This window comes from Verticillium nonalfalfae (assembly GCF_003724135.2).
Source record: "Verticillium nonalfalfae strain VnAa140/NRRL 66861 chromosome Unknown scaffold_2, whole genome shotgun sequence".
NCBI classification, from domain to species: domain Eukaryota; kingdom Fungi; phylum Ascomycota; class Sordariomycetes; order Glomerellales; family Plectosphaerellaceae; genus Verticillium; species Verticillium nonalfalfae.
This window is the reverse complement of record NW_021167227.1, coordinates 171,359-198,240: the sequence shown is the minus strand read 5'-3', so window position 1 is coordinate 198,240 and position 26,882 is coordinate 171,359. Positions and strand designations below refer to the sequence as shown.

Here is a 26,882-nt window from a genome sequence, read left to right as displayed (position 1 = left end):
CGGCGGACATCAGAGGAACGGTTCATCTTACGAGTCCCATGCCACGACCATAAACTTCAATGCCCCCTTCACCTTGTTCAACGTCAGCCTTTCCGCTAGTGCCACTGCACAAGCAAGCCTTGGGCTCGTCTCGCATCGCACAACGATTTCAATTTCTACGGATATTGAAACGAACGGCTCGTCAGCACCGCCAACTACTTTGATCCAATTCAATCTACCGGAATGGCTGCACCGTTGGGCATCAAATCGGTCGATCTTCCGACGGTATATTCGACAGCGGTCACTGGGTTCTGATCCGCCTCACTCTTCGAGGTAATCAACTGAGCAGTCAGCCTTGGCTTCCCGGCGGCTGGGCACACGTTGGGCCGCTAGAGATATGTTGTACTCCCACAAGGCACCTCCAAGGCACCCGGCTAACTTGCCTAGGAAGTACAGAACTAGGCATGCAGCTACAACACACGTTTTGCCCAGTGAATAGATATCGGAGCGATCCATGCCCTCTTAATATAACGTTGCTTGAGTTTGTTGGTCTATGAGACGAGTGATCGTCGTACTGGCCGAGGAGGAAATCTCGTCACAGCCACGTGAAACACTAAGGTACCTAGTAGTTGTACACTTTAGAAAGGACCAACCCGTCCCCGATGGGCCTAACTTGCACAGTGCCTGCTTCGCTGGACTGCACCTTCCCGAAGCACTTCTTGTTCGCCCGACGATAGAGTGCAATCAGAAGCAGGACGCATGCCATTGACAACGCCATGAAGACCACGGCAATGGTCCAGCCCCGGTGGTAGAAAGGGCGATCATCAGCACGGAACAGTTGGGCACCGATGAGACCGGCCACATTGGCCGACATGATGAAACAGGCCTACCATGTCAGTGAGAAGGGTACCCTGTGGCGTGTCCGTAAAGAAGTACTTACCATTCTCATTGAACGTTCACTTGGTGTCTGAGCATTAAGCGACAGCCAAGAGCCATGGACAGCATCTGAATAATCAAGTCAGTTTTGATTCCAGTAGACAATCTCCGAGAAGAATATTGATCCCGGTGAGCATTCTACTCACGCCACCAGGAGGTTGTTCCCGCAGCCATTGTCAATAAGCCAAATTTGGTGCTCGCTGCAGCATCATCTGGAAGGCACTTGTACGCAAGCTAGTGAGGCACACGTCAGACTCGGCAGCGAACTCCCCCGCTCTTCCGAATTTTACCTACCGTGAATACAAACTGAATGCTCACGGCACTAAGCACTAGGCAGCCTCGGCGACCCCATGTATCACTATATCTGGTTAATCCCTTGTTGGACTTTCGACCGGTATACAGTAGTGATGCTTACGCAAGCCAGCCGAGGAACAGGGTCAGAGCCACACCCATCCACTGCCCGACGGAAGTCAACGCATTAGACTGCAGGCGTTCATATCCGAAAGAATTGACAATGCTCGGCGCATATGACCAAAGAGCGATGCTGGGGGCCAGTCCAACAGACGTCAGCAGGATGTGGGGCCATAACTTGTAATCTGCCACGGCACGCTGTAGGTCGCCGAGATTGATCGAGGTCTTGGTGGTCGCCTTATTCGGGTCATCAATAATGATACGATCTCGAAGAATCGTAATCTCGCGGTCCGTGAAGAAACGTACGCCAAGCAGCGACACAGGATTCGATGGAATACCCGGGAACAGGGCGAAGAAGCAGAAGCCAGCAACAAGCGTCAGCAGTCCCTCGAGGATGAACAGCCACTGCCAGCCAGCCAGTCCTGTAACGCCACGCATCTGAAGTATGCCGTACGCTAGGAGACCTCCGGATGCAGTGGCAAAGCCGTTGCCCATGAAGTACAACGCGAAGCGCTTGCTCAATTCGGGGCCCTTGTACCACAGAGACAGCGTGTAGAGTCCGCCAGGTATATATCCTGACTCCAATAATCCGAGAAGCAGCCGGGTGGTAAGCCATGCTGGAAGCCCGCTCTGGAAAGCTTGGAAAGTGGCAACAAGTCCCCTGACATGATGTATTAGCCAAGGTAGTGCGAGCAGACGAGGTGGCTTCTTCACTCACCAAGCAACTATTTGGCAGCTGAGCCAGATTTTGGGCCCCACACGATACAAAACGATGTTGCTTGGGATTTCGAGAAGGATGATACCGGCATTGAGAAGCTGCATGCCGACGTTAAACTGGTTTTGCGTAATCCCAACGTCCTTGAGAAACCCGTCCGTCAAGGCATTTCCGGCATTGGAGCGATCGAGCTGCAGGACAAAGAATGCGAACATGAGAAGAGGCATGACAATACAATCAGCCTTGCGCACCGCGGCCTTTTCCTCGGCATCGGTCCACGTTCGCTCCGGAATCTGCCTCTCAGATTCCGGGCCGGAGCCAAAGTGGGGCGACGTCTGCGGGTGTTTCTCGTCAACCGATGGAGGCACCGAGGTCAGTTGGGTATTGACTCGATCCGACTTGGGTTCTGCCATGGCTTCGTTGGAGGAGAGGCGAATAGCTGGTAAATTTAGTGAAGCCACCAGGATGTTTTCGCTTGGTGTAGAGAGTTGCTGGAAGTCGGTCTGCGTGAAAAGTGTTTGCAGTGTCACCAAGTCTGTTGGATTGCCGCTCATAAATTGAGGGTTCTCAGTGCCAGGGCATCGAGGCTAAATACCAATCTTCAGAGGCAATCCCCGACAATCCATAGATGTCGCAATCAATACCCGCAGTGACGCCTCATGGTGTTTTGACGAGATAGTCAAGGCTCAGCCAATATTATGGCGCATCACCATCAAAGAGGGTGACCAGTCTCGAGCAACATGTTCAATGAAACGGGTGTGCCGCGGAAGTGCGAGTGAAGCGGGGGCGGGGGCGGACGTGCCTGTGGGTGCGGGCAAGATATCAAACTCACCCGCTCCGGACCCCTCGATCGGCGGTCGCCGGTCCTGGAGACATGCAGATTGTCATGAAGACGAAGTCCTTTCTGCTCTGATCTCGTTAGTTCGTAATTGTATCATAATTAGCACGCTTGCATCACGCGCCACACGAGGATTTCCTGCGTCTAGATCTTCAGTGTGTTGTTTCATCGGTCGCAAACTGCTACCACATAAAGTTATGCTACCATCCGCCCTGTCAAGTGGCACATCTCGAACAACAACGACCGAGGACCAACATCTGATCGGCTATGTATTTTCCGATGATCTTTCTGGCCGCCGCCGCAACCCTTACTCTGGCGGATATGACATACAAATCCCGGCCAGACCTCAATCCGATCAAATTGAATATTACGATCCCGTGCGACGACTTATGTGAGCCAGGTTACCTCTTCGTTGCCCCCTTCAGTGGAACCGGGGTAGAGGCGCCACCCAAAGGCCCAGCACAACAGGGCGCCTACATAATTCGCAATGACGGCGATCTCGTGTGGGACGGATACACCTACTTCTCCCCTTGGACTGGAAACTTCCAGGCCGCCCGTTGGAATGGTTCAGACATTATGTTCGCTTTTGAAGGCTCGCACAATGGTCTGCACGGCCACGGACACGGTCGCCATGTCCTGTTGAACCAGAATTACGAGGTGATCAGGTCACTGAGAGCTGGTGGACATTTCATTAGCGACAAGCATGAGTTCATCATCATCAACGAGAAGACGGCGCTTCTTCAGATTTATCAGCCGCTGCAGATGGACCTGAGTGGCTACGGCGGCGATGAAGATCAGACTTGGATAGTAGACGCGATATTTCAAGGTTTTTGGCCCCTCCTCCTCAGTACAACACTTGCTTGGGCTGACACGCGGCGGCTGAAGAGGTCGACATTGAGTCTGGCCGTGTCCTATTTGAGTGGAGAAGCTTAGACTTCGTAACGCCAAATGGTAAGATGCCTCAGTGGAATCCTGATCTATGTTTAGAAGATGTTAACAGAGGGCCCTAGAGACCTCGCTTCCCCTGCCACTAGGTCAAGCAGGGTCTGGAACTCACAGTACGACAGCCTGGGACTACTTTCACATCAACTCGATCACCAAAGGCGACGATGGACACTATCTACTTTCTGCGCGTCACGCCTCGACCATTTACAAACTAAACGGCACAGATGGCTCAATCATCTGGCGCCTTGGTGGTCCAATGTCCGATTTCATCCTGGGTCAGGACGTCCCATTTGGGTTCCAGCATCACGCGCGCTATCTCCCAGCCATCAATGCTTCGACAGAGGTTATATCTCTTTTTGACAACTCATTCTACGGCTCGGAATCCGCTGGAGGTGGCGATAAAGCAATCCGGCTGCACCCCTTTTCGAGAGGTAAATACATAGCGCTGAATCACGAAAGCGGCCTGGCGACGCTGCTTACCGCTTTCCACCCGCCCAAGAACTCGATTCTCTCCAAATCACAAGGTTCTCTTCAGACACTGCCAGGTGGAGGTGCGTTGTTGAACTGGGGATCCGAAGGCCAATTGACAGAGTATACATCGGAAGGGGACATCGCCTTCCACGCCGGCTTTGGTGATGGGCCCTTAGGAGAGATGGAGCAACACAACTACAGAGCTTTCCGGTACAACTGGACTGGCATCTCAGCAGAGGCGCCCGCAGTTTATGCTGAGGAGGTAGACGACGGCACAGTCATACTCTACGTGAGCTGGAATGGTGACACGAGAACCTCCAGATGGAGGTTCTCTTGGAAGGAGGAGCTGGAAAGCCGCCCAGATCAAGTTCAAGTCAAGAACCAGGAGACTCACCGGACTGGGTTTGAAACCTCCCTGACTATCCGGTCTCGAGGAGCATCCATTTCGCAAGTGGTCGCTGAGGCACTGGATGTCCATGACAGTATCCTCGCAAGATCCGATCCAGTATCGATCGCAATTGCGCTTCCAAAAGCTGTCAAGGGTCACCAAGAGACCTCTGAGTTGCAACAGGTCGAACAGGGCACAGGAGTGGTGTTTCAGGAGCTTTGATTGTGCGCTGTGCGCCACGAGATCACTGGTCAGCTCAGTATGCTCATCCCTCTACCTCATATTGTTTCAATAAGCAACGCCTGAGAACACCTCATTATACCAAACGTCGAAATCTTCAAACTGTTCCACGTCATACAAAACAGCAGGGTCCCATGTCTCGGATGCTGCTGGGCTTTCCCAGAGCATAGGTCTCATTCCGGAGACCGGATCCAAGTCAAGGAATTTGGCCAAGATGTCCTGACTTGCGATGAGTTCGTCGATAGCTTCACGCTGCTTCTCCTCTATCGTTCCATCACGCATACGCATGACCTTGATGACAAGCTCCTCCTCGACGGAGAGGAGAACCTCGATCAGCGTAGCGCACTTCGCGGCGAGGACGTCGCATGCTCGCTTACGCAAACGTTCGCCCGCTTTTGAAAGGAGCTGTCGATATTCAATGGCGGTTTCACTAGTGTGCGAAGACTGGTGGAGAAGCTCCAGGCCCAAAACTATGACAGCCGTGATACAAAAGGCTGTCTGTGTCCAGATAGCCACTGTGTCTTCAGACGCTGCGCGTTCATGCTCTCTAAGTATAGTGACCGCTGCCGCGGTACATGTGGCTCTTGTTCTAGGGAAAAGTGAGCTCTGGAATGAGTAGAATAGTAGTGGTCGATGAATGTTGATGATTTTGTCAGCAGCGGAGATTGCCATGGTGCGTCTTGCGGTGGGAAGCCAAGGGAGAGAGATAAGGGGACCCTGGAAGTCCCTGTGGTCCTCCCGCAAGAGACATGTTGGTAGGCTGTGGATATTCCGACGCATATCGGCATCACATCTTAATACGTGTTCGTAGATTTCCTTCGAATTCTTTCGGGAGCCGAGAGGACCAAGGCCATCAAGAGCAGGGGCCATGAGTAAGGCCTGCTGTGCGATGATCCGTGTATATGCACTTGACGTCATTGAAGTGTTGTCTTTCTCGATCAGATCGTGGTCGTTACAATTCCTTGGTATTGGCGTAGTGAATTGTGAGGGGTGAATAGCGTAGGTCTCTGTGAACGGGATGGAGAAATAATCCTGAATCACGAGTTGCCACCAAGTACGCTTGCCAACTTCGATCTCTGTCTGCTCGAGCCAGTCTGACCGAGCCTGCCCTATGGCGATATCAGGGTCGGATTGTATCAGCGTAGGTACCGGGAGTGGTTGGACACGGTGTAGACCGAGACACCTGGCAATGCCATGAGCGGCGCCGAGCAAGTTGCCGGTAACCTGGCTCAGGCCCAGATTATGCCCAAGTCTAGTTATAAGTGTGATTGCCTGAACAGAGAACACTGGCCAAGAAGAATGCGTCGTCAGCCGAGTACAAAAAGCTATCACGAGACGCATGAGGCACGAGCCAACCTACTTGATGGGTGTTGAAGGAAGTCTTCTTCGTATAAAATGTCGGTCAGCTTCCTAAATTGAAGTTCAATGAGGCTGTCATCGAAAACTACATGAGCCAGTCAGCTTGGCTCGGATTTGCGTCGACAGGGAATGCCACGAACTCAACCCAAGCTCTCGGCGTTGACGAGGGCTGTTGACCAGTGACCAGAGTGACGTCTACCATAAACATGAACGTCAGTGATAAGTCCCGGACAAAGAATTTGCTCTACCCACGCATGTAATAGCGAGATACAACGCCATCCATAAAGGATGCACGACAGCACCTGAAGTCCAGAATATCTCGCACTGCTCCAGGAAAGTGTCGGAATGGAAACCATTATGATGCCACCAGAGGTGTTGCATGTGGAAATCTTTGACCAGTCGTCGAGCATCATTGTTCGGAAGCAAGATCTTCGGGTCTATATTCGCTGAAGACCATTGCAAGTATACGTCCCGAGTGTCGCAATTCACAGAGGCAAGCTCGGCGTAAGATCGATATCTCATACAATTGCATCGACGATGGGGGTAGCAAGGTCCGGTGAAACGGCCCCAAGCCAGAGACTCGAGACACCTCAATGTAGCTGCACTTTGACTGGACAGCGTGCCCTCATGGCGCCGTACCGTTGTCGGCTCTGCGTTTTCGGATGATGAGCAACCACGGGTGCATTTCGATTTATTCGTGACAGAAGGCGGAGTCCCCAGTGACGGACTTCCACTCGCGATGGCTTCGCCTGGTAATGGGACAGCGTCGTATTGCGTTGTGGCAATGATCAAGCCAGCAGATGCCATCGGGAGGCCACTCTCAAGCTTGTCAATACGCCGCTGAACCTGTTGTCCCATCACTTCGAGGTCGCTCGCATCTGTGAGACCTTGCTTCAGACTGGCCAAGAACTGGAGCTCGTCTTCGTGCCTAGAGACGATTTTCGTGGTGCGAACGACCTCGCGAGCACATGGTTTTCGGAGGCGAACGCATCGTCCGCAAGGGACAGTCTTGTCGCACCGGACTTTCCTCCTCGAACATTCTGGCCGTAAATAAGCTGGTGTGACACCGAGTCGGGCACTGCACCTCGGCTACGAACCTGCGCATGATAGGGGTCGACGCTGAGAAACCCGTGGACTCGGCATCGGCTACGATCACTCTCAATGCAGATTCGCGAGGTAAAATTGATAAATTGGGAGGTCCATGAATTGGCGATGTGAAGTCCCAGGATTCGCACACGTGCCACCAATTGTAGCGGCTTATCTTGGATTGCGCGATATGGAAGTCTTATCACGCCATCCCCTGGCCATTGTCGGAGTCGACAATTATGACTTGACTACAGATATCCAGGCCATGTACCACAGCCACAGTATATTATTTTGCTGGGTTGGTGGTTTTTGCAATCCTAGGCCTCAATCGGCACACTTATGAGGCCAGTGCAGGAACCAATAAGTCTTGTATGAGCAATAAGAGGGTAGATTGGGCTCCCGTCCCCCAAAACATATCGAACCCGACCTACAGCCTGGCTTTCATCCATGCACAACCCCGAGGGATCTTTTTCGTTTTATGGTTGCGTCTGCCATACATTGAAAGCATTCTCCTCACTCAGAAACATGTTCCAGTCTATATCCGCAAGTTGCTCATCGCACCAGCCTGGTAACTCCCAGGCCCCTTCCGGACTGGTTGATGGGTGAACTTGATTCTCGACCGTCACCGTGACAGCCTGAAAGAGGGTAGCCACCATGTGGGCTGCTCGATCCGATCCCCTCATCCACGGCTTCATGTCGTTGAATATGTCCAAAGCCTTTGTCAGGCTTGCAGACCATCGGTCCATCTTTTCGGGGAACAAGCCCGGCCTCCATGCCGTCTCCATGGCGATCGAAAGAAGTGGTACCATACAGGCCTGGAAAAGGTACCACGCAGAGTTCCACACATGAATGTGGTTGGGGGTCCAGTGCAGTGTAATGGCATCAATGGCCTCAGCCGCGATTAAGCGGCATGTGTCGGTCATTTGTTCCTCCTCGGGTGCGAACATGCGTTGTTTAGCGTTGTCGTGAGCCATATACAGCAAAAATGGACGGGACAGTACCAGCCGTACATTGAGATACCGATTTCTCAGGAATTCGCGCGCGGTGGTGACGCGTGGCGGCGAATTAGCAGTGTATTTGACAACTGATGGCAGTGTCTCGTACCAGTCCCGAAGCTCTTGGTCGAAAGCAAGAGCTTCAATGGCAGACATCCTTCGTAGTTGCGCAAATCTATGCTGAATGCGGTTGCAAATGTGGCAGAACTGACAGCTCGACCTTAAAGAGATGGCACAATGATCATCAGGTGAAAGGAGGCTTGGGGGCAGGGTATCCATTGTCGCATTATCCCATCGTCCACAGGTTGGGCGACCAAGAGTCATGCTGGCCCAAGTGTCAAGACAGAATAGACTCCACCATGTCCGCCGCCGCGTTTCAATTCGAAGGAGATTTTCTTGATTTGTGTCGGCTCCTTGATCATGAGTACGGCGCGACGAGTCTCGGTGTAAGCCTAGGGCAATGGCGACGCGCTGAGCAGCACCAAGCACAGCATATGCCATGTTTGGGGAATTCCGATAATGCAGGTAGTAGCCTCCCAGTAAGCACAGAGCTTGGAGACTTTCCATGTTTCCCGATCCGAGAGAGTCCAGGTCGAGGAAAACCCTCGCTTGTTTGTAGTATTGCACGTGCAATGTGTTACTGCCAGAGGCAATGGACCCAAGCGTCAGAATCATGTTGAGAAGTCCCAACCATGAAGCATCTTGCCGGGTGCCCCCTATGTATGTTCTTCGAAACTCTTCTTCATTCAAAATGGGTGTAATGGCGTGTATGTGTTCGAAATAGAACTCGACGCAGCGCTGTTCTCGAAGCTGGTTGAGGGCCGGTAAGTTGGGTCCCGAAATCAGGTCTGAAGCTTGCTGGTGAGGCGGATGCTGTTCATTTGCCAATTCTTTCGAGAATTCTATCGTACGAGCTTTAGCCGCTGGGCACAGTCGGAATAAAGCCCCCATAACAGCACTCATTGAAGTGACGCCTAAATATGAGGGGCGGTGCTGATGTGTAGCCAGACTGATGGCATTGATGTCATCGCTAGCGCCGATTTCTGCAGGCTGCTGAGCTGATTCGTCCCATCTTCTCTCTTGAACAGCATCGCCAGCCTCGGATGCTTGAGTTGAACCATCAGACACGTCTGTGCCACCTGTGCCTGATAAAAAGTATTGAGGTGAAGGCCTCAATGGCTCAGGCGAAATATCGCAAACCGAAGTATCGGATGGCGAACCAGTCGACAAGAGCTGAAGAAGTTCTGTTCTTGATCTTCCAACCAGATCCTCGGGTGAATTATGCGGGAACAGTGTATTGAGAATGCGTTTTTGTACCTGCATTTGCTCGGTCACCTGTTCCAATGTACTGAATGCCCTGTTAACGATCCAGAGTTAACAAGGGATGGACATCCAGGAAATTCACACCTCTTGCTGACAGCTTGTCTCTTGGTCCGTTGCCTGTAGACGCAACTCTCCGAAGTTTTGTAGTACTGGCAACTAGTACAGGGAACACGGCCATCACACTTGACCTTTCTCCGTGTACACTCCGAACATGACTTGTTAACTCTGCGGGAGATCGGTCTTGCGAACTGTGGCGATAAATGTGAAGCCGGTGGGTCCGTGCTACCGAAGGTGTGAAACATCGTACATGCAAACAGGAGGCTATTATTAACCTTACAAGACTGAAGTGTATGTTTGTTGGAGGTCGATGAGATCGAGGAGGAGCGAAAACATCAGGCTATAAGGCACTCTTGTGGGCCATGGCAGGGCTGCGGGGTAGAATACGGCACCGTATTAGCGTGGCTTTAGCATGCCCAACGCTGAAGTGTAGGGAAGCTCTAGGTCCATCGCACGTTGCCAGCGCCAAATGTCCTCGTTCTTGAATGTTCCTCGGAGTATGTTCAATATCTACAGCTTAGGTCTATATGTGCTTGTTTCATCCGGCGCCCCAAGGTAAGTCCACCTCAGAGGAGCTGTCGTCGGCCCCGCCTCAATCTGTATCTCCCGCTTCTCGCCAGGCACAAGGTCGAAGCCATTGTCGCTCAACTTCATGCCTTCTGTCTCCTCAAGCACAAAGCCTTTGATTGGAAGTCTGCTGGCAATTGAGATCTCGCCGCCCGACTGGTAGATCTCGAGGCCGACGTGCCGGTCGTTCAGGTCAAGATACTTGAAAGGCTCCGGCCAAGCAGTGTCGGTGGCCACAAGTTCCCCGTTAAAAGTTAACGAGGCATGAATTACAAAGGGGTCATCAGCAGTATTCGCTGCATATGCTGCAACAGCCACGCGCTGCTTCTTGTGAACCTCTGTCGTCCCATTCGGCTGAGCATAGAGGGCACTGGCGATGGCGTCGCGTATGTCCTTGCCTGTCTGGATGGAGATGAATCTGACCCTCAACTCGACCCGAACTGTATCAAGTCGACTGCTCGCGATCCAGACGTCATACTCACACTCCTTTCGTAATGTGGGGTCCGCGTGTCCTGATGTCCATTCTAGGCAGCTCCTGGATATACCCACATCCAGCGGTCGCAGTGCTCTCGCGATGGCGTAAAACGCTGGTTTCTTTACCAGGTAGTAGTCCACTACAGCCCAGGACATAGTTGGCCAGCAGTCATTCAGTTGCCACACAAGAACGCCACCGCATTTTCGTGCTCCGGGATGCCCCCACATTCGTCTCCATGCCTTGTACGCGTAGCGCATGGTTTCGGCTTGTGTGATCTGTGTGAGATGGGTGAACGCTGGCAAGTCATAGCGAACCTGGAAGTTTTCCGCGACGTATGTCATCAGGCGGCGTTCGTGGTCAATGGCTTTGTTCCGATAATCCATCGTCAGAGACCCAGGCCGCTGTTCCCGAGAGCTCGTGACCATTCTTCGAGTGGTCTGTAGATGAGGATACGCTTCCATACCAAACTCACTGACGAAGCGGCCAGTCAAGTGTTCCGCCTCCTGATACCTATTCATCAAACCATGCCATACTTGATTTTGTCAGCAGTCGTAAAACGTGTATGTTTGAGGTAGACTTACTGTTCCATTGATGGATGTCTCCCACCGTTGGGTCAGTCGTATGTTTTCCGTCTCCCCAGGGACTGCCAGGATGATACAAAACTGAGGAGTCTTCCTCTTGAACCAGCTTCGGCAGCAGGAACTCGTAGATATACCTTGCAGGGAAAGTAGACTTAAGCCAAGATTCGGGATCCTTATCATCGGCAAAGTACTCCAACTTGTATCTCTCTTGCACCTGGTAGTCTTCGTTGTTTCCGGCCCAAACAACCACAGAAGGGTGAGATCTAAAGCGTCTCAAGTTCTGCCGCGCCTCCTCTTCTATGCTTTCTAGAAATGCAGCATAAACTGGGTAGTTGCCGCATGCGAAGGCAAAGTCCTGCCAGACTAGAATCCCAAGTTCATCGCAGGCGTCCAGAAAAGCGTTGTCTTCGTAAATGCCGCCTCCCCACACCCTGATCATGATTTGGTTACTTTCAACCATGAGTTTCATCCAATCGTGGTATCGTTTCGCAGTCATTTGCGAGAGAAAGCTATCGCCAGGAATCCAGCAAGATCCACCAGCGAAGATGTCGACTCCGTTAATCCGAAAGTAGAATGACTTGCCGTAGGCGTCTTTCTCTTGAACGAGCTCGCAGCAACGAAATCCGATGAGCTTGGTACTGCTGTCGAGTTTTGTCTGGCCTCTCCAAACCTCTAGTGATAGTTGATACCGTGACTGTGCTCCATATGCTGCAGGGTACCAGAGACAGGGATCTTCTATCTGAAAAGCAGCTTCAACCAACCCGCCTGCGCCAACGCTACAAGTCTGCTTGAACACCACCTTGTCATTGCGGGACAGGAGAAAGACCACGTGGTCAGTCTTTTCAAACGCACCAGAAACCCGAGCCATGAGTCGCCCAGAGCAGCTTTTTAAGTCTGCCGCCAAGTCGTAGACGGCCCGCACGTCATCAAGCCTTGCCGTATATTGTTCGAAATAGACAGGGCGCCACGGTCCTGCCGTCATCAAGATTGGGCCCCAATCCCAGCCCCAGTTGTACTGTGCCTTGCGAACAGGGATTCTGCCTTCCTCCGTTTGCCGGGCGAAGAATTGGTGCTCTCCGTGCTGCTTGACGATGTCACGACCACGGAGCAAAGCTGAGTCGAAAACTATTTCAAGGACGTTCTCGCTATCGGAGTTCCAAGTCATGTTGACATTGACACGGTTGGAAATGTGCATGTTTTCTGACTTCAGGATCTCAACGCCGTTCAGAGTGACTGTGGCGAAAGTATCTAGACCTTCAAAAACGAGGTCGGTACTGGTGTTTTCTGGGCAGTGGATGGCTGGTGCCGGGAGGCGAAGCTTGTATTGCCACGACTTTTCGGCAACCCACTGAACAGATTGTTCATTCATGTCCATGAAAGGATCAGGGATCCTGGCAATAATCAATATCGCTTCATTCACTGAGCCGAGATCATGGGATCATACCTCTTGTTGGCGAGCAAGTCGATATGGACCTGACTCGGAAGAGTCTCGACTGGAAGCCAGGCACCGGGGTCGTCATCATCGTGCTGTTTGAAGGACCACCCACTACGCAAGTTCTGTCTGGAGCGAAGCATGCTTGGTGATGATGTAGGGCGGCGAAACATGGAATGTCACTGGATAAGGAAGCGAACAATAAGAATCTGACAGCACATGTGTCCGCAGACCATAAAAGAAAATCATTCGGCTTTATGGCCATCGCTCCAACCGGCGGAGTCTCTCTGCCAGGCAGTAAATGCAAGTGACGTTCATTCTACACAGCTGTATTACCGAAACGGGGAGACGTGGGGGACGTCGGGGAATTGAGGGCCCGGTCACGCCATGCCCAGAACGGCATGCGGAAATCCATAATGCCGTGGTACCCCTGTCAGCCTGGACACGGAGGGGTGGATGTTTGCACTCGCATCAGCCACGAACCCTTGAACACCACTCGACAAATTCTCGAGGAAGATCGCCTGAGTTCTCTTCGTCCGTGTAATTTGAGAAGGATATTGAAACGGCGGGCAACAGTACAATGGACAAGGTTCTACGGCTGTCAGAAAGCACGTCGCTTGCAGCCCCCCCTTTGACACGATCACATATCTGACACCATATAGTACGACATCACGATGTTGCGGGGGATTGCTGGATAGCCATACATGGTAAAGTCTACGATGTAAGTGAAAGGTCGCCCGTGAAGACTGTACTGATCATACTGCCATGATGATGTGTTGCATACATCTGTCTGCGACTCACGATTGTTGACCATCATCACTAGATCACAAACCTCTTAGAAAGCCATCCTGGAGGAAAGGCAGTTCTTCTCCGGTATGCTGGAGCTGACGCCTCTGTCCCATTCGATGAAGTTCACCCGAGAGAACTCCTTGACGAATATCAAGGCCTGATTAGCGTTATTGGTACATTCGATACAGAGGGGTCATCGAGCGCAGGTTTTACCACCATGACACCAAACAGAAGCTCAACTGCGTCCTCGCCGTCAGCCACAGTATCAATTCCAACGAGCAATATGCTCAGCATCTCGGAAATGGAAAGGCTGGCGCTGCAGCATCTGACCCCGAAAGCCATCTCCTATTATGCATCTGGCTCCGATGACGAGCTCACAAAGACTGCCAACAATTCAATATATCGCTCCATCATCCTGCGGCCAAGGGTCTTCGTCGACTGTACAGCTTGCTCACTTTCGACAAATATACTTGGAAACAGTGTAGGTTTACCAATCTTCATTTCGCCAGCAGCCATGGCCAAATTGGCACATCCTTCGGGGGAAGCAGGAATCGCCTCTGCGTGTTCCAACTTCAATGCGCTCCAAATCATCAGCAAAAACGCCTCCATGTCACCCCTAGACATCGTCCGCGCCGGCAAAGATGCGGTGTTTGGGTGGCAGCTCTACGTCTTGAAGGACATCAAAGCAACCGAGCGAACCCTTGCTCAAATCCGGGCCATTCCCGAAATCAAATTCATTGTTCTGACTTTGGACGCCCCTTTCCCTGGAAAACGTGAAGCAGACGAGCGCTTCAAGATGGCCGAAGTCGCTCAGGGTGGTGCACCGCAGGTATGGGGAACAGAATCCGGGCTGACCTGGGGCAAAACCCTGGCTTGGCTGTCAACGCAAACCAAGTTGCCGATTGTGCTCAAAGGCATTCAGTCTTACGAAGACGCCTTTGCCGCATCATTGTTTCCAGCTGTCAAAGGCATCATAATCTCGAACCATGGTGGGAGGGCTTTGGATACCGCACCAACTCCCATCCAGGTCTTGTTGGAAATCAGAAAGTTCTGCCCTCAAGTATTGAGCAAAATTGATGTTCTTGTGGACGGAGGTATCAAGAGGGGGACAGACGTGGTCAAGGCACTTGCATTGGGGGCAAAGGGAGTCGGCCTTGGTCGGGCAGCCTTGTATGGCCTCGCTTTAGGAGGACAGGAAGGTGTCGAAAGAACGCTGAAGAGTAAGTCACGTCGCTGTGCTATTCCGCTGTTTTCTGACTTGGGATCAGTTCTAGCAGACGAAACACTCACGGCTCTGAGACTTTTGGGTGTGAGCAAGATCCAGGACCTTGGCCCACATCACGTAAGTTCATGCAACCCGAGCCTGCCCTTGTTTGTGGCCACATACGCTGAAATCGATGATCAAAGGTCAACACAGCTGCTCTCAACCAGTACCTGTTCGAAGGGCCGAGTGACTTAGATCAAATGGAGATTGATTTGAGGCCTAAACTGTGATAGCTTGTCGTGAGAAGTATTTTTAGGAATAAGAGGGCGCCTCAGTGCGGGCAATATTGTTGGACGGGGTCAAGTGCGGAAGAAAGGTGATGTATTGTACCTAGCTATTCTACAGGGCATGTACCTGGAATCAAGCTATAGGAGGCATTGGGCGCACAGGCCTTGGCACCAGGTGGATTTCACCACGAACAAATCAAACTACTTGGTCAAGAAATCGTCACTTGTTCTCGTTACATGAAAAGAAAGATGCTGAAGGTATTACAATGGGCACAAACCAGACCAGGACACCGCTGGTGCAGCCTCAATACCCTGGGTTTCTCCGGCATCTCCAGTGCGCGTTCTAAATTCACAAGGACCAATGGCTTCGATGCTGATCTTTCGATCTCCTAGTCAGCAAGACGACTCGCGGGTCGTCGTTGGATGCATGGACGAGCTTTTGAATTTCCGTGTCCATATCTGGTCTAGTTCTGAAGCAAAAATCCGGGGCCCCGTGTCCACGCTGCGCTGGTGAGAGTAAGACCCACGAACGAGTGTGGGGAGTGGGATGATCGCTTCAGTGCAACTCAGACCGTCCGCCAGTTATATAGCGACTCAGTGCCTCCAAGACCCAAGGGAATCTCAGCACGCCAATCTTCTCCATATCGCATCTTGACCTTGCAATCTTTATTTTCAGAGTCGATCCGTCTGTTGCAATACTTTTCCCTAGCTCAAGTGACACTAGCGAAGTCAAGATGAACAAGTCAGGGGCAAATGTCACACACAAAGACCCCGATGTCGGGGAGAGTTTCGCGGAGAGGTACGCAACGATCATGGCGACACAGAAACCGAATCCTCGCGGCCCAGGATATATCAAATTATACATTTTGGCCGCCATGGTGTTCTTGTGCTCAACAATGAACGGTAAGGCTTCGTCTTTAAGGCTGCCGCCCACAGATCCCCGGTATACTACTTACTAGATCTGTAGGATTCGACAGTTCACTGATGGGGTCTATCAATGCCTTGCCAAACTTTACAGAGTACTTCGGACTACCAGCCTCAGGAAACGCCAGCACGGGTATTGTGTTCGCCATTTTCCAAGTACGCCATCATGTTGTGTAAATTCATATATCATGCTGATCTCCGTTCTAGGTCGGACAAATGTGTGGAGCTCTATTCATCTGGATGACAGATTGGTACGGACGCACATGGCACATTTTCTTCGGCTGTCTAGGCGTCTGCATCGGCACCATCATCACCTCGCTTGCTACCAGCCTTCCTATGCTGATCGGTGGACGGTTCATGCTCTCCTTCTTCGCTACCTGCGCACATACTGCTGCTCCTCTTTACCTCGTGGAGATAGCCCCGGCTGCCTATCGAGGGACAATCGCAGGCATGTACAACACATTCTATAACGTGGTAAGTACCCGTATGGGGAGAGGGCTTGTCGTCTTCGATGCTGACACATGCCTTTTCTGTCACTTACAGGGTGCGATACTTGCCAATTCCGCAGTCTATGCATGTCATCTCTACCTTGGCCATCGAGGAGACCTTGACTGGAGGATCCCCCTCTGGCTACAAATGGTATGCCCAGGCCTCGTCTGCTGCCTGATCAAGTTCTACCCTGAGTCTCCACGATGGTGTGTATCACCTGAGCCTTGCGTGAGTCTTTCTCATTGACTAATGTGGTATGTTAGGCTTGTGGCACAAGATCGTCACGAAGAGGCAAAAAATATCATCGCAACGTATCATGCCAATGGTGACCTTGATCACCCTCTCGTAGACCTCCAGATGGCGGAGATGATCGGTGCGATTGACGCGGACCATGAGGCGTCATGGAAGGACTTGTTTGACCTCAGGGTGCTGTTCGAGTCTCGTGCAAGCCGATACAGGATCATGTTGAACATTGTCTTTTCCTGGTTTGGTCAGTTCAGTGGTAACAAGTAAGTGCCATCCATTGCGCTGTCCACTTAGCAATTGCTGATTATCATCTCCTAGCATCATATCATACTACCTGCCCATCATGCTCAACGGCATTGGCATCACAGACACTAACACGAAGCTGATCCTCAACATTGCCTACTCGATTGTCGGGTGGGTGTTCTCGGCAGCGGGAGCCCGCCTGCACGACATTGTCGGTCGTCGAAAGATGCTCATGGGGACCGCGGCCGGAATGACCGTCTCTCTGGCCATTGTCGCCGGGTGCGCAGCTGCATACGAGGATCACGGCATTCAGAATGCCTCCACCGTCACAATCGTCTTCATCTTCCTCTTCGGCGCCACTTTCGCCGTCGGCTTCACCCCGATGCAACCCATCTACCCAGCCGAAGTCGTCAGCAACAAAATGCGCGCGAAGGCCATGGGTACCTTCAAGCTCACAGCGGGAGCTGCCGGTTTCCTCAACACCTTTGTCGGGCCCATTGCGCTCTCCAGTGTGAGTTTCTCTGCCCTAGATGCTGTTGTTACATGAGCACTGATCGCAGGCGGCAGATTGGGTACTGGTTCTACGTATTCTTTGCGTTCTGGGATAGTTTTGAAGTCGGGTTCATGTACTTCTTCTTCGTGGAGACCAAGGGGTCTACGCTGGAGGAGCTGGATGAGATCTTTGAAGCGGAGAACCCGCGCAAGGCCAGCGTTGAAGCTGCGAACGCACGCAGGAGGATGATTCGGGAGCAAAGAGATTCGGCTGCTTAGCGGCCATGGTCACCCTAAGACTACAGCTTCTGGCGCGGGTATTCTTATTGGAGGGAGCTTGCTGTCGTGGCAGAGCAGGGGTAACGATGGTGCTTGGGGGGTCGAGTTCTTCTGAAGTGAAGCTGCCCCTGATGTGCACCAAGTTAGTCTGCTCCAATGCAGCAGCTTTTACGAATTGTTTAGTGTACAATGTCCATCACAAGAGCGTCCTTTACACAAAGGCGACAATCGCAGCTTCAGAGGGTACGTACGAGCTGACTGGCCTGTATCCTTGCCAGCCAATTCCATGTGACAGGTGCTTCAGGCACGCTGAAGGACCGGCCGGCGTCTAGCGTCTAGCGCCTGACGTATGCCTGAGCTCGTACCCCTGGAGCGGCCCCGCTGTGGCTTGCGCGGACCTCTGCCGTGGCCCCCAGTGGTCGAGCCGATGGCTGGACGTCACACCACGCTCGGGGTCAACGCAAGCAGAGCTCACCAGGCTCCAGGCTCCAGGCTCCAGGTTCCAGACTCTTTTCGAAAAAACAACAACCCTCGAAGCTGCATCTTCCTTTTCAAGCACTTTTCTGGTGCGTTTCGATCGCTACAAATCTACTCACACAGTAGGCGAATTGCGCGGGCGCTTAGATCGCGATGAGTCGCAATTAATCATGCGTACATTCCAATTACTGCTCCTCTCTGCAGGCCTCAGCTCTGTTTCAACGACATCAGCGCAATATGCACCCACGACAGCAAACCTTACCACCGTGCGATCACCTCTCAACCATGATATCACCATCAGCTACAAGTCTCCCGACGGCGCCTGTCGCTCCGCATTCGACCACCAGAAACAATATACCGGCTGGGTCAACGTGCCCGGCGACTACCCTACGAATCTCTTCTTCTGGTTTGTCGAGGCCCGCCAAAAGTCCGACGTACTCACGATATGGCTCAACGGCGGGCCTGGGTCGAGCTCTCTCTTCGGCATGTTCAACGGGGTCGGTCCTTGCCAGATCATCGAAGCGGGGCTGGACCAGTACGACACGCTCGCCAGTGAATGGGGCTGGGATCGTGCTTCCAACATGCTTTTCATAGACCAGGTGAGCCAGCCACTGAGACATCTTCAGCACGTGAAGAATGTCTACTAACCCACCCCAGCCCAACCAGGTCGGCTTCTCCTACGACACACCAACAAATGGCACTCTCAATATCCTCAACAACACCCGCACAACCCCGCCAGGGAGTCCCATCGACGACCTACCACCCCACCTCTTTCTGAACGGCACCTTCAGCTCTCTGAACCCCGCCAATACCCCTAATACCACCGAAGATGCTGCCATGGCCGTCTGGCACATGCTGCAGGGCTTTCTCTCCGTGTTTCCTCAGTACAATCCTCCCAAACAAGCGGCACTGGGTATCAATCTCTTCGCCGAAAGCTATGGCGGCAAATATGGCCCCGTCTTCTCAGACGTGTGGGAGCGGCAGAACGCCAAGAGGCTGAACAATACCATACCGCGGAACTCGACCCTCGAGATACATCTCGCTGCATTGGGCATCGTCAATGGCTGCATTGACGACGAGATCCAGGCACCCTACTATCCGAGCTTCGCAGTCAACAACACATATGGGTTCGAGGGCATCAACTCGGTCCGCGCCAACCTCGCCAATGCCAGCTTTTACGCCGATGGCGGCTGCCGCGACCTTTTACAACAGTGCCGCACCGCCCAAAGCGTCTACGACCCGACGAGCTCAGGCAATGTCGACAGCGTCAATGAGCACTGCTCCCAAGCGTATACGACCTGCTACAGGTCCGTCATTGAGCCCTTCAGCGAGTCTGGGCGCAGCTTCTACGATATTTCCCAGCCGGCGCGCGAGTCCTTCCCCTCCAACATCTACATCGAATACGCCAACACGCCCGCCTTTCAAGAGGCCATCGGTGCTGTGACCAACTTTTCCTCCTACAGCCTCGAGGTCCTTTCGGCCTTCTCGCGCACGGGCGATAACGCGAGGGGCCCCCTCCTGCCGCGGCTCGCCGCGCTCCTCGACTCGGGCGTGCGCGTCGGTCTCGTCTACGGCGACCGCGACTACATCTGCAACTGGCGCGGCGGCGAGGCGACGGCCAACGCGCTGGCCTGGCAGGCCCGGGCGCCCTACGGCCAGCTCTTCACAGAGGCGGGCTACGCGCCCATCATCGTCAACGACTCGTACATTGGCGGCGTCGTCCGCCAGTACGGCAACCTCTCCTTCAGCCGCGTCTACCAGGCCGGCCACGCCGTGCCCGCCTTCCAGCCCGAGACGGCCTTTCAGATCTTTGCGCGCATCGTCATGGGCACGTCCCTCTCCACCGGCGACGCCGTCGACCTGGCCGCGTACGCCACAACGGGCGACGCCAAAGCCGACAAGCACAGGGACAAGCTGCCCGCAGCGCCGGCACCGACATGCTGGCTGCGCGCCGTGCCGAGCACGTGCTCCGACGACGAGGTCGAGATGCTGCGCAAGGACGAGGGCGTCATCATCAATGGCGTGCTGTACGCGAGCGAGGGTGACTGGCCGCTCGCGACACGGACGACGGCGAGCAGCGTCGAGGCGGGGGCCGCGACGTCGGCGACGCAGACGCTGACGGGCTTGTTCACGGCCACGTCGACACCCCGCAATGGGGACGTTGCGAGCCGCGACCCGAGGGGGAGTGTGATGGCCATGGTCGTTGCAGTTTCTTGTACGCTGTTCTGGATAGGGACGATGTAATATGCCTACATGAATTGCGGGTAGAACTGGCGTTCGGGGCGGGATTGAGAGGCGCTTCGGCACATACGCACGCGATTGATTTGGTTGTTCGATACCCTTAAACTCCCTGATATTCATGTGTATTTCAAGACGAAGGATACTATGGAAAAAGCACATGGTCACATAAGGCGTACAAAATTTGGCAAGAATATTCAATTGGTATTACTTCGTATTGATACAAGTAAGAGTAAACTATTCATAGTGATATCACATGATGAAGCAAACGAGTAGACCTATTTTTGAGAACAGTCAGCAACTTTTTCCAATCCGTGTAATCGAGATCGAAAAAAATAGTTGAGGAAAGCCGATTTCAGTATGGGTGCCGTGTCAAAGGCAGTCTCATCAATGCAACTAAGGCTATGGAGACCGTCGTGATAAAAATTGAGTCATCATGTAAGGGGCTGGGAAGGAAGGAGCAAAGAAAACACAGGCAACGAACCTGATGAATTGCCGACGCACGCAGATTGCTGCATGTTAGAGTCGAGGTTTGCCAGCCTACCAGATCTTCTCGAGTCAGTCGTGTTCTCCCATGTGTGGAGCAGAAGACTGATGACTGAAGCGGTCGGGATCAGGAAAATGTAAACAGGTATCGATCAAACGCCGTGTCACGGGCTCTGACATATGCTTGTCTTGTGTTTTTGCGTTCATCACTTGAACGGGGCTGGGGTGCTGAGGCAAGGCGCTGTGTGACATACCAAGTCATGAAAAAGGGCCATGTTGGCTGGAGGATCTTTAGTGCTGGTTAGCGAGATTCTTCTCGAGCTTGAAGAAAGTTTTTGAGAAATCGCAGTTCAGTAAGGCATGAATGGTATAAAAATAGGTTGTCCGCATCGGTAAAACCGTGTAGGACTCGTCATCTGTGTTCATCAGGAAGCGAGGGGTTTGGAAAGAAAGAAAAAATTGGCTTACCATTAGTGAGCAGTCACCGTGTGACGCGCATTGAAGCGCAACACGTCACAAGGGAAGCGATCTGAAGACCCTGACACTGTTCCTTGTCAGTCCAGATTCGCATTGATTCGACGAAAAGTTTTGCCGGATCGACATGAAATCAGTGGGCGAGGTTTTCTAGGCCTGCCGCAAAGAGGCGTGTCGCTCATGGTCGAGCCCATTAGGTACTCTCGGAGCCCAGTGCCGCTTCATCATATTGGTGCTGGGTGGAAAGGAGCAAGCGGGATCGGTGTGTACCTTGTCTAGGAATCTGGTTGAGCGAGTTAGCATCTTGCAGGTGCAGAAGCATGATATCAAGCCAGCCAGAATGGTACGAACGATCAGAAACAGCCGTTTTTTTCTTCAAGGTGTACTCAGTCGGTAATTCCAACATACGTAGTATGATAAATGTTCATCACATTGTTCGAGGGGGGGGCTGGCAACAGCAAGAATGAATGGGGTAAATGCTAACCTTTGTAAACAGTGCTCGAGGTCGCAGGTCAAGGCACTAGCCCAACCAGCGACCGTCAAGCGAACCACACAACAGCCATAGCATATGCAATGCAAGTAAACACCTGTGATGCGGGTTAGCGTCAGGTCTTGGTCGCGCATGCTGAGTAACAGAAAATTGAGCTGCAATGTCAGACTGACGTGCAAAAACTGTAGTTTCATTCCATTTGGTCAAAGACTCTAGTTTGAATTGGGTTTGGGTAATCATCAGATAGCAGATGAATGAGGAAGAGAAGACACGCACCCGCTCCGTGAAGCGACGCGCGAGCCGAGAAAGGCTGAGACTTACAATTGCAGGCAAGGCTGTTGTTGTTGTGGTGGTTGTTGGTGGTGGTGGAAGGATGGGAAGAAAGTGAAGGGAATTTTCTGCGCCCAACTTTTTGAGGTCTGCGATTCGAATTTGAGGTGGGGGCACTGGAACATCTCCGGGCCATTGGTGCACGGGCCATGAACGGGAGCAAAGAGCTTGGACCAGCTGCAGACATGTGGTCGGTGACGAGAGGGTCCCGTGACCACGCGTTTGGCTCGTTGCTGCCTGTCGTCATTATCCCAGCCCCAGGGCGCGTCGTGACTGTGGCTCCCCCTCTGGCGGTCTCTCATGCCACTGTCTCTTTCACGAGCCTCAAGATGCCCGAAATAGCTGAAGGTGCGCCGTGGCCACGAGTGTGTTTAATGAGGCTTGCACTGACACAGGACAGTCGCGCGGTGTGTGCATTTCCTCCGCCACCATCTTGTTGGCAAGACCATCGCCAAAGCTACGGCCCCTGAAGATGACAAAGTCTTCGGCAAGGTTGGCACCAGTGGGCCAGCCTTCGAAAAGGCCGTCCAGGGAAGAAAAGTCATGTCAGCCGGAAGTCAGGGCAAATATTTCTGGTATTCTCGCCACGGCCATAACTGCTACCCAGCCTCTCATCTGACCTTATCAGGTTGACCTTTGACCAACCTCCGCACGCTGTGATGCACCTTGGCATGACAGGTACGTGAACACGAGCCTTTATTGCGGGGCAGCACTTACAGTATCCAGGCTGGGTCCACATCAAGGGTGACAAGACAGCCTACACAAATTACTACAAGAAGATGAAACCAGAGGAAGCAGACCTCTGGCCGCCAAAGTACTGGAAATTCCGCCTCGAGACCGAGGGCACCCCCAAGGTCGAAGTCGCCTTTACCGACCCCCGTCGCTTCGGCCGCGTGCGCCTCGTCGACTGTCCCGGGGACGACATCCGCAAGCACACGCCCCTCGTGGAGAACGGCCCCGATCCCGTCGTCGACGCCGCCATCTTCACAGAAGAGTACATGCGCTCCAAGATGACGTCGCGGCACGTTCCCATCAAAGCCCTGCTGCTGGACCAGACGCACATCAGCGGCATCGGGAACTGGGTGGCGGACGAGGTGCTGTACCAGGCCAAGGTGCACCCTGAGCAGTACTGCGACGACTTTAGCGACCGCGAGATCAAGACCATCTACGAGAAGGTGCGGTACGTGTGTCAGACGGCCGTGGACAAGCTCGGTGATTCGGATGAGTTCCCCGAAGACTGGCTGTTCAAGTATCGATGGGGCAAGGGCGGCAAGGACGCCGTGAGCAAGCTTCCAAATGGCGAGAAGCTGGCTTTCATCACGGTCGGCGGGCGCACGAGCTGCTACGCGCCGAGCAGGCAGAAGAAGACGGGTCGCGTGGTGCCTTCGGCCAAGGAAGAGCCGATAGACGCAAAGCCCACAGCCAAGACGACGACAGCCAAACTCAAGGGCAGTAAGACCGTCCACGAAGTCGAGCCAAGCGACGAGGATGAAAAGCCTCCAGCGAAGAAGCAGCGCGGGGCAAGAGCGGCTTCCAAGGTCAAGGTCGAAGACGACGACGGTGCTGTGAAGACACCACCTCTAAAGAAGCTGAAGAAGACAGCCAAGCCGAGCAAGGCTGCTCCAGCATCGTCAAAGCCAAGGGTGAAACAAGAGACCACGCGGGTCGAGGCATCAACGAATGAAGATGATCTGGGACGAAGGAGATCAGGGCGTATACGGAAACAAACTTGATTTGAACTATGACACAGCGCCAGTCGTTACAATTTAGTTACGCATAATGTAGCAGTTTATGCACCTTGTCACCTTGGATTCGCATTGCCCTGAATGTGCTGTCAAAATACCAAGCTAGGGCTCCGACTCAACCTCGGGCGGGAACGTGCCAAAGAGCGCCATCAAATGCTCCGTCTCCGCCGGTGTGAGCTTTGCCTTGTCCGTCGTGATCTTGCCCAACATTCGGAAATCTGCGGTGTCAGTATTTATTCTCTCGCGCTACTTGACGACTCACAGTCAATATAGTACCCTATTCACATCAGACACACAAGCCTATTCATCTTCACAGAGGAGAAATCTCACCGGGAGTGGCAGTCATGTAGAACTCGGCCCCCTCCGTCACCGAAGGGTTCGAGAACGTGTGCACCGCCCGCGGCGGCACGACCATGAGTTCGCCGGCCTGAAGGTCAGTGTCCCCCTCTGGCGTGGAGAAACGCACCGTGCCTACGTCATTAGCCACCGCTTCGATCACCGTTTGCCCTGCGACGACCTAGAAATGACAATCGCACGTTTTTTGCAAAGTCATGCACGCACGTACTCACCTTTGACGATGAAGAAGAGCTCATCGTGGAACCGATGCCAGTGCATCGGCGGCCCCTGGACCCCGGGCGGGATCTCGAGCGTCGCGCACCCGACGCGCGTGTCTGTGTGCGACCCGTCCTCGTAAATGTAGCCCGTCATGGGTCCGATCTGGACAATCTCGGCCGTGGATTTCCTGTATGCCGTTACGGAAACCGGGCCGCGCAGAGGCATCTTGGTAATCGCAGGTCCTCAGACGCGGGCCCCTGAAAAAGAGTGTTTGTGGGGTGGATCAAAGATAGGGTAGCAGATGAGAGGCGCAACACGAATACATGAGGTACAATTGAGAGAATCAATGATGGGGAAGGCTGCCCGTGTAACAGAGGCTGAAACCAAGACGATGGCTCAGATGTGCGGGACCTGGCTGCCTCTTGTGCTTGGCCTTTGTAGTACGAAGCCCTCTGACATCAGAGCCGGATCTCCATTGGGGATTGCCGCCTTTTCACCTTGCTATCCCAGTCCCCAAAAGAAACACTGCCAAGTCAGCAAACTTCTAGGTGGCTGGCCGATGTCATTTACGCAGACCTACTAAGAGAGTGATGATGGTCCGGAAGATTGCACCTCCAAACGATCGTTACTCATGCCACCAAGCACACACTGTCTGTGTTCATTTGGCTTAGGCGGGTGTGATTCAATTAGCGATAGATGAAGTACCAGGCGGTACTGTTACTTTCTTAAGAGTGTCGGGCCAAGCATCAGGATTCATGTACGCACGCATGTCAGGATCATCGCAGTTCAAATTTCGTGTCCAATAATTCAATAGTCAATAGAAATGTCAGCTCTGTGGCTGTTGCTCCAGACAACTGTCCAGAACCGTGTCAAATTTCATCCACTATAAACAGGAAATGCTGCCTCCAATGAGGACTATGGGTATCTTCTTCTACACCTAATAGTGACCAATGCAAGACCCAAAGAATGAATCACTACGCCGAAATAATGCTTGTTGACCCATCGCTGGCCAGGCTTGTAGGTCTGATAACGATAGGAGGGAAAGTACACGTGTGTCAAGTGGAAAAGAAAAACGCCTGGCTTGTGTTTTTGGGTATCGCTGATGCCTAAAAGCAGATAACTTTGTCGAAAATCATGTCCGATGCTGGCGTATATGTTCATCAAAGGTGGTTGGGGGAGGGCGAAATTGGTTCGTTGTCGTCATGATAGAAGGTGTTGCCCTTGAAAATCTCATCGTTTTCGAATGGTTGGATGTTTCGAATGCCAAGAGATGAACGCCTGTTCACTCGTCGCGCGAAACTTGAAAGCCAACGCTGTATCGATAGTCTTCGCTGTCCCAGGTGACAGGGATCATCGTCAAGATGTTCATGAACGGCGAGCCGTCCTTGCGGAAGTTTTGGACCTCGAGTTGGACCTCGTCGTTCTTCTCCACAGCCTTGCGCATCTGCTTGACCATCCTGTCATCGACGTACTTGCGAGGAGAAGATCGGCTGACCTTTCCGCCGGGTGCTTGCAGGAAACGGCAGTTGCGTCCGAGGATCTCGGCATTGGAGTACCCGGTAAGGAAGGTAAAGGCTTCTGATGCGTAGACGATAGGGCAATCAGGCTGGGCGAGATCGCAGAGGACGAGGGCGACTGAGCAATCGATAGGGCCGAGTTCGACCTTGGGCGAGGACCGACCCATGACACGGAACTGCGAGGTTTGTCAGCCAAACGGACGACTGGAGTAGACAGCGACAGCGCCAAGACATACAAGGATGCTCATCATGTCAAATCCGCTGGGGCAGTAGAGACCGGGATACATGACGGGGTCTGCGTTTTCGGGACGCTGGCGCTGCGTGAGGGTACGTTGTTGATCATCATTGCCGGCTGGCTCGGGGAAATGGTACTTTCGGCTTGTTAGTTGCTGACATTCAAGACGGCAAAGCTCGCCGAGAGAGAGACTAACCTGTAGAGCGCAGGTTTCCCAGGGGTTCATATTGGCGAATCGATCAGGGCGTGCTTTCGGCCTCTGGGCGGACCGCTTCGAGATGGCGTGTGTGTGGCTGCGGGGAATGACTGGAAGTTGCGTTTTGACGAAGGCAGACATGTCGGGAAGCTCGTGAATTTTCAAGCGCGAAGTTGATATGATATACGCTTCGTCGCAGGTGTAGGCTCCCGTTCGGGCCACAGGCGAGGGCGACAAGGGTGCGTGCTGTGTCTGATATGCAGGTGACGAAAGGGGTGCGGGCAGGCGTAAGTCGTTGGGTGCACAGAGCCGGGGTTGTCGGGAGGGGCGGCGCGGTTCGACGGTCCTGATGGATGTCGCCTTGGCCTGCTTGTGTGCTTTATCACTT

General features: G+C 53.0%; 10 protein-coding genes across 10 annotated transcripts; 5 read left to right on the top strand and 5 right to left on the bottom strand.

Annotated features, from left to right (window-relative positions):
• Window positions 1-601: 601 nt before the first annotated feature.
• Window positions 602-2,454, bottom strand: D7B24_003476 (uncharacterized protein; the record flags this gene model as incomplete). Its single annotated transcript, XM_028637665.1, has 6 exons — window positions 602-865; window positions 920-984; window positions 1,062-1,149; window positions 1,210-1,273; window positions 1,331-1,987; window positions 2,045-2,454. The coding sequence occupies 6 exons, from the start codon at window positions 2,452-2,454 to the stop codon at window positions 602-604; spliced, it is 1,548 nt and encodes a 515-aa protein (XP_028499221.1).
• A 746-nt stretch (window positions 2,455-3,200) lies between these two features.
• Window positions 3,201-4,905, top strand: D7B24_003475 (uncharacterized protein; the record flags this gene model as incomplete). Its single annotated transcript, XM_028637664.1, has 3 exons — window positions 3,201-3,705; window positions 3,765-3,830; window positions 3,890-4,905. 3 exons carry the CDS (start codon window positions 3,201-3,203, stop codon window positions 4,903-4,905), a joined length of 1,587 nt encoding a protein of 528 aa, XP_028499220.1.
• Window positions 4,906-4,971: 66 nt separating this feature from the next.
• Window positions 4,972-8,291, bottom strand: D7B24_003474 (uncharacterized protein; the record flags this gene model as incomplete). The annotated part of the gene is made up of 6 exons (XM_028637663.1): window positions 4,972-5,315; window positions 5,880-6,209; window positions 6,284-6,367; window positions 7,011-7,210; window positions 7,270-7,360; window positions 7,886-8,291. 6 exons carry the CDS (start codon window positions 8,289-8,291, stop codon window positions 4,972-4,974), a joined length of 1,455 nt encoding a protein of 484 aa, XP_028499219.1.
• Window positions 8,292-10,253: 1,962 nt separating this feature from the next.
• D7B24_003473 (uncharacterized protein) lies at window positions 10,254-12,941 on the bottom strand (the record flags this gene model as incomplete). Its single annotated transcript, XM_028637662.1, has 5 exons — window positions 10,254-10,728; window positions 11,296-11,317; window positions 11,367-11,797; window positions 12,383-12,757; window positions 12,811-12,941. 5 exons carry the CDS (start codon window positions 12,939-12,941, stop codon window positions 10,254-10,256), a joined length of 1,434 nt encoding a protein of 477 aa, XP_028499218.1.
• Window positions 12,942-14,101: 1,160 nt separating this feature from the next.
• D7B24_003472 (uncharacterized protein) lies at window positions 14,102-15,081 on the top strand (the record flags this gene model as incomplete). Its single annotated transcript, XM_028637661.1, has 3 exons — window positions 14,102-14,807; window positions 14,856-14,929; window positions 14,995-15,081. 3 exons carry the CDS (start codon window positions 14,102-14,104, stop codon window positions 15,079-15,081), a joined length of 867 nt encoding a protein of 288 aa, XP_028499217.1.
• Window positions 15,082-15,852: 771 nt separating this feature from the next.
• On the top strand, window positions 15,853-17,751 carry D7B24_003471 (uncharacterized protein; the record flags this gene model as incomplete). The annotated part of the gene is made up of 7 exons (XM_028637660.1): window positions 15,853-15,877; window positions 16,046-16,158; window positions 16,210-16,476; window positions 16,546-16,697; window positions 16,755-17,000; window positions 17,056-17,491; window positions 17,548-17,751. The coding sequence occupies 7 exons, from the start codon at window positions 15,853-15,855 to the stop codon at window positions 17,749-17,751; spliced, it is 1,443 nt and encodes a 480-aa protein (XP_028499216.1).
• Window positions 17,752-18,398: 647 nt separating this feature from the next.
• On the top strand, window positions 18,399-20,472 carry D7B24_003470 (uncharacterized protein; the record flags this gene model as incomplete). The annotated part of the gene is made up of 2 exons (XM_028637659.1): window positions 18,399-18,827; window positions 18,886-20,472. The coding sequence occupies 2 exons, from the start codon at window positions 18,399-18,401 to the stop codon at window positions 20,470-20,472; spliced, it is 2,016 nt and encodes a 671-aa protein (XP_028499215.1).
• A 2,103-nt stretch (window positions 20,473-22,575) lies between these two features.
• Window positions 22,576-23,979, top strand: D7B24_003469 (uncharacterized protein; the record flags this gene model as incomplete). The annotated part of the gene is made up of 4 exons (XM_028637658.1): window positions 22,576-22,594; window positions 22,647-22,821; window positions 22,875-22,924; window positions 22,973-23,979. 4 exons carry the CDS (start codon window positions 22,576-22,578, stop codon window positions 23,977-23,979), a joined length of 1,251 nt encoding a protein of 416 aa, XP_028499214.1.
• Window positions 23,980-24,093: 114 nt separating this feature from the next.
• On the bottom strand, window positions 24,094-24,771 carry D7B24_003468 (uncharacterized protein; the record flags this gene model as incomplete). Its single annotated transcript, XM_028637657.1, has 4 exons — window positions 24,094-24,209; window positions 24,254-24,268; window positions 24,322-24,462; window positions 24,561-24,771. 4 exons carry the CDS (start codon window positions 24,769-24,771, stop codon window positions 24,094-24,096), a joined length of 483 nt encoding a protein of 160 aa, XP_028499213.1.
• A 1,057-nt stretch (window positions 24,772-25,828) lies between these two features.
• On the bottom strand, window positions 25,829-26,635 carry D7B24_003467 (uncharacterized protein; the record flags this gene model as incomplete). Its single annotated transcript, XM_028637656.1, has 3 exons — window positions 25,829-26,239; window positions 26,300-26,434; window positions 26,495-26,635. 3 exons carry the CDS (start codon window positions 26,633-26,635, stop codon window positions 25,829-25,831), a joined length of 687 nt encoding a protein of 228 aa, XP_028499212.1.
• Between the last annotated feature and the right edge of the window lie 247 nt (window positions 26,636-26,882).